The sequence below is a fragment of the Marmota flaviventris genome, chromosome 3, assembly GCF_047511675.1.
Source record: "Marmota flaviventris isolate mMarFla1 chromosome 3, mMarFla1.hap1, whole genome shotgun sequence".
Classification (NCBI taxonomy): Eukaryota; Metazoa; Chordata; class Mammalia; order Rodentia; family Sciuridae; genus Marmota; species Marmota flaviventris.
Window position 1 is genome coordinate 125875792 of NC_092500.1, and position 11650 is coordinate 125887441.

The window sequence follows — 11650 nt, forward strand, 5'->3', positions numbered from 1 at the left end:
TCTTTGCTCCTTGGTGCCTCATCTCTACTCTTATTTCACAGAAGTGGCCTCCATTTTTACAAACTCAGTTCATTTGCAAAAACATTTCAGTCAATTTCCAGGAGGGCTTTTAGGGACCTGATCACTACTCTCTTTTTTTTTTTTTAATTTTTGTTGTTGTTGTTCAAAACATTACATAGTTCTTGATATATCATATTTCACACTTTGATTCAAGTGGGTTATGAACTCCCATTTTTACCCGGTATACAGGTTGCAGAATCACATCAGTTACACATCCACAGATATACATATTGCCATACTAGTGTCTGTTGTATTCTGCTGCCTTTCCTATCCTCTGCTATACCCCTTCCCCTCCCCTCCCCTCCCCTCCCCTCTTCTCTCTCTACCCCATCTACTGTAATTCATTTCTCCCCCTTGTTTTTTTCCCTTACCCCTCACTTCCTCTTGTATGTAATTTTGTATAAACCTGAGGGTCTCCTTCCATTTCCATGCAATTTCCCATCTCTCTCCCTTTTCTCCCACCTCTCATCCCTGTTTAATGTTAATCTTCTTCTCATGCTCTTCCTCCCTACTCTGTTCTTAGTTACTCTCCTTATATCAAAGAAGATATTTGGCATTTGTTTTTTAGGGATTGGCTAGCTTCACTTAGCATAATCTGCTCTAATGCCATCCATTTCCCTGCAAATTCTATGATTTTGTCATTTTTTAATGCAGAGTAATACTCCATTGTGTATAAATGCCACATTTTTTATCCATTCGTTTATTGAAGGACATCTAGATTGATTCCACAGTCTGGCTATTGTGAATTGTGCTGCTATGAACATCGATGTAGCAGTGTCCCTGTAGCATGCTCTTTTTAGGTCTTTAGGTAATAGACCAAGAAGGGGAATAGCTGGGTCAAATGGTGGTTCCATTCCCAGCTTTCCAAGAAATCTCCATACTGCTTTCCAAATTGGCTGCACCAATTTGCAGTCCCACCAGCAATGTACAAGTGTACCCTTTTCCCCACATCCTCGCCAGCACTTGTTGTTGTTTGACTTCATAATGGCTGCCAATCTTACTGGAGTGAGATGGTATCTTAGGGTGGTTTTGATTTTCATTTCTCTGACTGCTAGAGATGGTGAGCATTTTTTCATGTACTTGTTGCTCTTTATGTACCTGTATCAGCTCCTGGGAGATTCCCAATTCTCCACATTCCATCTTTTAGAAAACGAGTGCTCTTTAATCTTGTGGAAATGGCCTCTCTCACTTCCCATCACTATTAGAACTTTTGGGCTCAAATTTATCCAGGTAAACAAAAGCGGCAGGGTGGCCAGGTTGATCTATAACACCTTTCATCAAGATCACACTTTTGTTTTTTTCACTAAGACCAAGACTGCCTGCTCCACCCTGCCTGTAGCTGGGACTCACGTGCATACAACCAGTTCTCTAGGGTTTTGATCATAAGCCTTGTTTCTATATCCATCTATGTCTTCATCCATGACTTCAAAATCTTACTATACTCTTTAGGGCACAGAACTGTGTCATCTGAGTGGATGGGAATGTCTCTGTCAGATGTGGAGACATTAGCCAGGCAGAGGTCCACATAGATCCCAGTATCTTCTTTGAAAACCAAACTTGCTCTGTATCCCAGTCATCTCTGAAAGCCAGAGGTGGCAGCATGAACTTCCCTTTGAAGCACAGGAAGAGGATAATGAGAGTGCTCATTGGAGGACCAGAAATTGGCAAAAATGTGTGTAATCAGGAAAGGGAAAATGGGGCAAAGGGATCGTCAAAGGAGACATAACCTAAACTTTCTGCCTGATAGAGGAGACAGGTATTTGAGGAGAGTATTGAGAATCTGCCTCCCTGTTTTCTAATTCAAAATATTAATTTCTTTTCAGAATTTGCTATGTTCCAGAAATATTTTTAGGTGCTGGGTGTGAATATTTCAAGGAATTAATGCAGGCAAAACCCAACCATTTCAAGCCATTTGAACTTTATGAGAGATCTGGTTGGGAAAAGAAAGAAAAATTGCTTCTGCAGAGGTCCACTGATTCACATGAATCATTCTCACTAGAGTAAATTAAAAAGTTGGAGTTAGATATATCCTTGTCTGATTCTTTGCTTCAAGGACACATTGCTTCCTTGGGCAAATTTCATGTTTTAAAAAGGTGTCATCCATGGGGCCTTTTCTCCCCCCATTATGTCCTCAATACTTCATCTTTGAGTCACTCTTACAATTAATTCTTCTTCTTTTATATAGTGAGGGTGTACAGAATTCACACAAATGTACACGGAGTCAGCACCCTAAACCAGGGTCTTAAGCCCAGGCAATGTAAGCTTCCTCTGTCTTTCTCAGAATGTTCTATTTGATACCTTCTCATTCTTATCAAATTTACCTCTCAGTGCACCTCTCTTGTATTACTGCATCCATCACATATAAACTACATAACCTTCCCCCATATCTTGTCACCTGTAGCATTTTCCTCCTTTTTTCATTTAAATTAAATTTCTTTAAACTGATGCCCCAAACATAAATAGTATACCTATTAATGGAGTAAATAGATCTCTTGATGCATGTGTACATTGTGTTATCTTATTTGCTCAAACACTGTTCATTTCCTTTTGTGAAAAGTTTCAATACACTCTCTTCTTGCTTTTTGAAATAAGTTTCTTATTGTTATCTACAGTCACCCAACTGTGCAATGGTGCACAAGAATTTCTTGTTCCTATCTAAGTAAAACCTATAACTGATTGATCAGTCTGTAGCTTTACATTTCTAATCCCTACACTTTCTATCCTATGGTAATCACAATTCTAGTCTAAACTTCTAAACTTTTATTAGATCAACTCTTTCAGACTTGAGATATAGTGAGATTAGAAGACTCTTGTACTTATTTGCCTTATTTATTTCACTCAACCTAATGATTTTCAGGTCAAGGTTTTCATCCCTATTTTCTTTTCTTTTCTCTCTCTTTTGTTGGGGGGGGCTGAAGAGTATTCCATTATGCAAATGTACTTCATTGTATCCATTTGTTAGTTGATGGACACAGATTATGTCCACTTATTAGCTACTGTCAGTAGTGCTGCCATAAACATGGGAGTACAGATGTCTTTTTAATATCTTGATTTCATTTCCTTTGAATGTATGCTCAGCAGTGGATTGCTGTATTGTATGATAATTTTGGGGAGGCTATCTGATAATGTCTTTGTATTTCCTTTGTAAAGTACAGCTTTGTCTTGTTCTGTATTTTTGATTGGCAGATTTTTTTTCTTCAATTCTATGAAAATCTCATGGTGCTCACTTCTGGTGTACATGTTTCTTGTTGGGAAGTTCACTGTCAGATGAGTTAGGACACCCTTATATGTTGTTTGTTTCTTTTGTCTTAATTCCTTAAGACTCTTTATCTTTCATCCCTGAGAACTGTATTATAATATGTAATGACAAGAGCTCAAAGGGTCCAGATCAAATCTGGAATTTTCACCCCTAAACAGAGACTTAAATCTCTCCATAGTGTGCTGCCTGGTGCTTTGGGAAGCAATGAGGAGGGTGGTCCTGTGGCCACAAATGCTGCAATGCTATGTCACACTCTGAGACCACAGCCTGCCAAGGCAACACAGAACTGGGGAGGGACCAAGGCCTTCAATGTTATGAGCTGCCTCCTGGTGAAGTGGACTTATGGCCCAAGACTCCTGCAGCCAGCCACAGGCTCTTCTTCAGTCTATCTCACCAGCACACAGGTCTTGCTCTCTCTATGAGCTCTGTCCCTCCTTTGAGGACTGTAATCCCTAGTGAGTACTGAGTATCACCATGGTAGGCCAGGCATTGTGCTCTAAAACAAAATCCTGTTTCTGCTCTTGTGTCCTGCTCCTTAGCAAGTAAAGTCTTGATTTTCCTTCTGTCAAGATAGCTTGGAGGAGTGGGGTGGAGACAGTCTCTTTGCTGCCCAACTAAACACAGTTCCAGAGTCTCCATCTGAGGTTACTGGCATGGAACAAGGATTGTTGGGCTCTACTGGGCACCAGCTTAGTTCTGAGTTTCAAGTCTGAGGCCTGGATGTAATTACCTGTCCATTTCCCAACGAGGGTGCATCTTCCTTCATGCTGGGCTGCTTGGATTAAGGGAAAGGGCAACTCTTATTTTCCTTTCTCCTTCACAGTGTCTTTTCTTTTTATTATCAAAAAAGTAGGCACTTGGGCTGGCCCTTGGGCTGGGGTTGTAGTTCAGTGGTGGAGCACTTACCTCTCACATGTGAGGCACTGGGTTCCATCCCCAGCACCACATAAAAGTAAATAAATAAAATAAAGGTATTGTGTCCATCTAGAACTAAAAAAAATATTTTTAAAAGGCAAGCACTTACCTGGGTCCTTTTCTTTTCATACACCTGGTTTATTTTTTCATATCAAGCCATTTTTGTGTGAAAACTGTTTATGTGGTATATTTGTGGTAGATCACTGAATGAACACCTTGATCTTAGACTTAAATTATATAATCTATTACCATAATAAATATGCATTAATATTTTATTGCTTCCTATATTGATCTGGAAGCACAGTGTTCAATTCACTTCCCAAAATGAGTTTATACACAAATTGCTTGAAAAAGAAATGTAGAGAGAATCTACTATAGTAAAGAAAGGAGAAATTGTGACTCAGAGCAAAATGCTCACAGTTTTCTGGCCCTTCATGCCAATGAGCTGATAATTCTGATGTCTAAATCTGGAAAGGAGAATTTCAACTTTCCCTTAATCCATAAATTCCCCTGTGATGTGTTTAATCCCATCCCTGTGCCCAAATACCTACTAACCCAGTGCAAAAAATATTTCTGACTATACATATACAAACGCTGAATTCATTTGAGGAAAGTAGGGCCTCATTCTTGTCTGTCCTTTGAAAAAATGGTGTAAACAGAGTGTGTGTGGTAATTTTGAATATAATCCTGAAAATAGTAAATTAGAGAATCAAAATTATGAAGATTGATTTTAAATTGAAATACTCTACAAAAAATCTTGTCAAGTAAGAGTGGAAAAGACAATATTTGAGATTTACAAGACTGTAATAAATGTAGATCATCATCCACTGCCATACCTGAAGCTACTGATTCAGGGAAGGGCATCCTACTTCTCTCTGAACAATTCATCCTTCCTTCTCCCAGGGATCAGACATTACTTCCTGGAACTTTCCATTCTCTTAGGTATTGGAGAATGCACTGACCATACCTGAGCAGATGACTCCTGCATCTTTAGAGTGCCTGCAGTTGTTCTCTCCCTGGCCCAGGACAGGGCACTTCCATAAGTAGTCCTCCTTTCCTGTGCACGCCAGGTCCGTCAGCCAGATGGGCCCAGATCCCAGTCCAAATTGTGCATAGGGCAAGGCATTGAAGGCCACTCCACAGCCCATTTGTCTGCACACCACATCTGCATCTTTCAGGTCCCAGTTGTTATGACAGACAGTGCCCCAGGAATGCTGGTGAAGGATCTCCACTCTGCCTTCACACCGACTGCCCCCATTCACCAGGCGGAGTTGTGGGCTCTCTGAGGAGAAAGAATCATGTCAATTGTTGTAATGAGAAGGGTTATGTGGTACTCCCTCCCTTTACAAAGCAGTTGGAGATTTTACTTTCAGAATGCAGTTCATGTGGAGTCATTCATTATACTAGGGCAGTAGGTAAGTCTTAGTTTCTACCATCACATGTAGGAGAATTAATTGTGAAAAAATAAGAAAGGAAATTAACTACAATGTAATCAAGTGAGTAGTCTCAGTAGAAGTTATTATGTAGATCTGATCAGAATAAGACATGTTACTGGTAGAGTTCTGCATATTATGTGCCAAACCATTTTGAGAAATGCCAGATTTCCTACTTTGAGTAGCCGGATGTGTCTTTTCTGAATGATTTCTAAGAGTTGCTATAATGGGCCAGTATCTGAATTGGCTTCTTGAGGACATAAGCTTCAGGACCCATGACCTTAGATTGGCAGGGTCAGAGCACAGGAGATGGAGTAAGAAATGGAATGAGATCATCAGAAGTCTTAGTTGATAGTCATGAATCCAGTAAAAAAAAATGTAATTAAGACTGAAAAATGAATGGATCATAAGACAAACCATGTTTAATACAATACATTTCAGTAATGGTTCTAGCCTTCATAGTTAAAATATAGATATGCAATTTTAAATTTTGCATTCACTTTAGGTAGATTGGGCAACCTTCCTAAATAGATGATGTAAGATATTGACATTGCCCAAATGACACTGGAAATGATAGAATGCTACTTGTTCCTCCAAATATATCTAATCTGTGCTTGGACTTCCTGCCAGGAGTTCTTGATGAGAACAAAAGTACACTTTTTATGACTATGTGAGTGAAAAGAGTCAGAGAACACAGGAAAAACTGTATTCTGACTAGAGAAAGAGGAAGAACACTGGGAACCAATAAAGAATTTATGAGAAATGTCAATGATACAGAGGATCATTAAGGCAGTGCAGAGAAAAGTATAAAGCAATTTACAACTTCAACTCCAGCTGTAACCATGTAATGGATAACCATGGGACAAACACATGGTTCTTACAAGCTTCAGAACAAGTTTGGGGAGATGTTCCAAGAGGGACTCCTCATGCACAACAAGAGAGCTGTAGAGAAGGAATTCATTACATTGCTCAGCAAGCTTTCGGAGTGCTATAACCTGGGGTTATCTTGACAAGGGTCCTATTGCAGAGGATAAATTGTGCTGGGATTGTAAAATATGGATTAATCATAATTCCAGGTCCCTGGGTCACCCTCCACAGTGATTTTGTGAAGGAAGTGAGCACCCACAATCTCAAATAGGAAGACTGACTTCCACAAACACACTGTCATAGTGGCACACAAGGAACTACAGGACTTACTGACATGTGGTCCTTCTCTATGTGAGGAGGAGTGATTCCAGTCTCATGTGGTTGCACATGGAAGCCATGTCTGAGAGCTTAGAGACCATATCTGATGATTCAACCATCTCCAGAGTGGAGCTCCCCAGATGGCTCTGGTCTCCCATCTCCAGAGTGGAGGTCAGTGGTTGGATAGCTTATACCACTTTTCACAGGCATTCCAGAGATTCATCATTGCTAGGACACTCAGCATGCCCCCATGGGCATGAGTCTTTGGAATAGTGTGTGCCATCAGTTGGGTCCAGAAACTACTGACAGAAGGGCTTGGGTGACTTTGACTTTTGCCATGCACCCAGGTTTGCAAACAGAATTTATCCAGAATGAATAGGGCCTGCCCCATCAATATTCCCTTAGCCTTCATGGCAGAAAATGAGGAGCTTGGTGCAGCCAACATATCACACCATATCCTAGTTCATTTTGATGGGAACTCAAAGGAACTATGATTGGTCTCATTTTTAGGCTACTAATTCGGTATTCCTGGTGGATTCAAATGTTAAATGACCAAAAAAGGATTGTCTTCATGAAAGTAATTTGTCTGGGAGGAATTTTTTATGCATTTAACCATATATATATATATATTTTTTCCTTACTACTCTGTATTTAATGCATTTGTAAATTCTTCAAATGGATTTTTTTCTCTTTTCTTCTTTTTCTTATTTTTATAATTAATTTCCTTTTATTAATTTACTTTCTTATTCATTCTGTTTATTCTTTGCCTAATCTATTGTTACTATTTTTAAGTTGTTATTGAGTTTAATTATTACTGAATTTATACAGCTGATTTATGTTTACGTGGTAGATACTGCTGTTATTCACATTCTTCTTTCTGAGTTATGATGTTTATCAAGGCAAGACACTTGAACAGATTGGATGTGCTTTTCCACTGAGCTACACCAGCAGACACTAGAATGAGGATGTACCGTATTGTAGCCATGACCTAGCCCTGCACAAGTCTTTGTGGATGTTTTGGTTTGGATGAGAGGTGTCCCCTGAAAGCTCCTGTTGGGACAATGCAATAAGTTTTAGAAGAGAAATGATTGGGTTATGAGTCTTAATCAAATAAGTGAATTAATCCCTAGTGGGATTAACTGAGAGTTAATATTATTTTTGTCTTTGACTGACAGAGGAAACCAGGGAGTTGAGTGTACTTGAAGGTGGGGAATTATAAGGGGCATCATATTGAATAATCAGGGTGAGAAAAGCATGTGCAATCATGAGGAGAAAGGAAAACTGAAAAACTGATAGGGGAAAACATTTGGAAACTGCATGAGGATGAAATATCTGGGAAAGGAGCATCAAGAATATGTGCCACAAGGAGAAGTAGCAATAGTCAGAGAAGGAACAATGCAATCAAGATCTCAAGCTGGACAGTTAGTGATGGTCAATAGTGTGGCCGAAAAGCAGATGGGGTGTGAGGGATGCTTCAAAAGGGGAAAGTTAGGGATGGAGAGGCCATGATGTTATTTCAGTTGTATTCAAGTATGTTGGCAGCAGAACAAGATAAAGAGGAGCCTAGGGAGACTGGTACTGCAACCTTCCTGGAGGACGGGGAGTGATCAGTCAGGAGAATGACACCAACAGTAATGGTAGCTGTTGCCACTACAGGGGGCAAATTTCAAGTACTTGGACATAGAAAAAAAGAAATTGTTGAAAATGACAAAGTAAAGCAAGAATATACTTATTCTAAAATTTGTGTCAGAAATATCCCATTGAAAGGGAAGCACAGAGCCTCCCAATGATAAGGACATCATTATTTTCAGATGAAAGCCAGGTTTTTATCAGAACATGAAACTGAATGGTACATAATAAGTCTTAAAAAATTAGAAGATGATAGGCTCCAATTTCCAACAGGCCCCATGGAATGTTTTCTGGGACAGGAATGAAATGGGCATACTTATTTGCAGTAGGATATGGATAAAGGCTTAGAGGTGGTAGTATCAATCAAGACCACTTGGACTGTGAGGAGGTCAATGCAAGAGAAAAATAAGGGGACATTAGGCTTCTCACCTCACAGAAATTCCCCATGATATACAGATGAGAAGATAAATAAACAGCTTTTCAACAGGATTGTTATCTAACCCATGCCTTGGAGAGGACTCTAGCTTTTATTATGCAACCAGGTAATCATATATCTCTCTCCCCACCCTCTTCCTGCTTTGCTCATGATGGGATTTTATCAGTACCTCAAGGTCACCATGTTCTTCATACCTCAATATTTACACTGACCCATTGTTCTGCTTTCTTTCTTCATTGGACTTCTATTCCTCCTTTAGGTTTCAACTTAAATATGATTTCTCTCTTCCTCAATGTACATATTTCCACAGCACCTACAATACCTTCATGACACTTAGATTTATGCAGGGTGTGTTTCATTAGGCTGGAGTGCAAAACTGCATGATAGGAGGGGTGGTATTTCCTCCTTGCATCTCTCCTCCTGCCTGGAATTAAGTTTCTACCTATAAATCACTCAATTACTTACCATCAACAAACTAATATGAGAAGTTTTCTGGTGGTGGATTCCAGAGTAAACATCCTACTGTATTAGATACCCCAAGTTGCCACTCACTCAATTGAAATTGTGAGAAAGATGAAATGTTTACTCCTAACCTCAGTTTCCTCATCTGAAATAACTGATCATCATAGTACCTACCAGATTGTGTCTGTGAGAATAAAGGGATAGCACATAGCAAGCAATGTGTATAACTGAAGTACAATCATTCAACCTCTCACTAAGGAAATACAGATTAACTAATATAACTTAAGTCTACATTAGCTAATTGCTAAGAATGTACATCAGAGTATAACTTCATGCTCCCATATTCTCATTTCCGTCTCTGTTTCTTTTCACATTAATTGCTATGATCAACGGTTTCCTTATATCTGCCTTTGAAATGGGACTGCAACAGTTGGATCAAGTAATCTCCATCCAGTATTCATTTTGTAGATTTATTTCAACTCATCCATTAGTTTGAATATGTGAACCTTTCCTAATAACAACCTATAGGCATAGGACAAACACATAGAAATAGACAGTAGGTCACCTGTACACGTGATATGAGCTTCCTCCTTTGAAGAGCAAGATTGGTGTTTCCAGGGGTCAGAAGTACACTGCCAGAAAGAGGTATCAGTTTCCCGACAGTGGATTCCATCCACCCAGCGTGGTCTAGAACCTTCCCTGGAAGGAACCAAGAAATCCAGAGTCCCAGTGTCCCCACAGCCAAGCTGTCTGCAGATCATGGACAAAGTCATAGCATCCATGGGGCTGTGGCAGACACTGCCCCAGGTGTTGTTGTAGAAAACCTCCAGGCACCCAGCATACTCCTGGTCCTCGCTCACCAACCTGAGGGCCAGGAACTCTGAAATGGAAGGGGAAACATTAGGACTCAGTGAGCATTGAAGTCTTATTGATTTTTTTCTTTATTCCTAAGTACTGAATGTTCATTGCTAACTCTGCTAAAGAAGTGCCCATCAGGTGGAAGACTGGAAGTTATGTCCTTCTAATCATTTTTCTAACTTGTACCTCTCTGTTTTTACAACAATGTAATCTTAGCAAATCAATAGGCAGAAACACTGACCTGGGGCTCTGCTGGAAGTGAACTCTTTATCTACTATCTGAGGAACTACTTGACAGATCCTAGAAATAAAGCATGGACAGAGGGGTGGCAGAATAGTGGAGCTCCAAATATATCCTCTCACTGATCCTGGGAGCCTGTGAGTATTTTACCTCTTTGCACAAGGGCTTCACAGACATGATTAAAAATAGATCCTTTTATGGATTATCCTGGATCATCCTGGATTAATAAGGGAGTGCAACATAATCATATCCTTAGACCTGTGTCCTCCAAAGAAGATAATTCCTTCTGGCCCTCATCAGAGCAAGATGTTGCTCAGTGTATTGTGAAACTGTTGGTTTGAAGAAGGAAGGTGTCATGAGACATGGAATTCAGGCAACTTCTAGAAAATGAAAATGGCAAGAAAAGAGTCTTCTGAGAGCTTCAACTGTTCCAGCTTGATGATACCTTGTTTATAGCTCAGACAGACCCTAGTCAGTCTTCTAACCCACACACTGTAAGATGACACATATATGCTGTTTTGAATCACTCAGTCTATACTACCTTGTTACAGCAGAAATAAAAAAAAAAAAAAAAACTAATTCAGTGTGTCAGGATGTCAAACCAACAGGTCATAGATGACTGCATTAAATGGGCACTGTAGAGAATGACTGTGTCAGGAGACAGGACTAAGAAGGGAGGAGCAGAAGCTCAGCTGCTGCAGCAGGAAATGGAAGCACCTCATCTTCTCAGCTGGAAGGACAGGGACTGTTCTTTTGCTCTGCCCTGTCCTGACTGCTGCCTTGGGACTGAAACACCATCCTGCTGACTCTCTCCTGCCCTCTCCCACCTGTGTACATTGTGTACTGCAAACCTGAGCAGATGACCCCAGCATCTTCCTTGTGACTGCAGTTGTGTTGCCCCCAGCTCTGGGAAGGGCACTGCCACACATGGGTCTCCTCTCCTGTGCAGTTCAGCTCATCCAGCCAGATGGGCCCTGATCCCTCTCCAAAGTGAGCAGAGATGGTGGCCTCCAGGGCCACTCCACAGCCCAGCTGTCTGCACACCACATGGGCATCACTCAGGTCCCAGCTGTCATCACAGATGGAGCCCCAGGAGCTCTGTTGCAGGATCTCCACTCTCCCTGCACAGGGACTGCCCCCGTCCACCAGGCGGAGCTGTCTGCTGTCTGAGGA

The 11650-nt window shown here is 40.6% G+C and overlaps 1 protein-coding gene across 1 annotated transcript; it reads right to left on the reverse strand.

Moving 5' to 3' along the window:
• Window positions 1-5172: 5172 nt before the first annotated feature.
• On the reverse strand, window positions 5173-11647 carry LOC114104823 (antigen WC1.1-like; the record flags this gene model as incomplete). Its single annotated transcript, XM_071609307.1, has 3 exons — window positions 5173-5516; window positions 9945-10259; window positions 11329-11647. Coding segments are annotated over 3 exons (978 nt in total), but the record flags the coding sequence as incomplete, so codon positions are not given.
• Window positions 11648-11650: the final 3 nt, after the last annotated feature.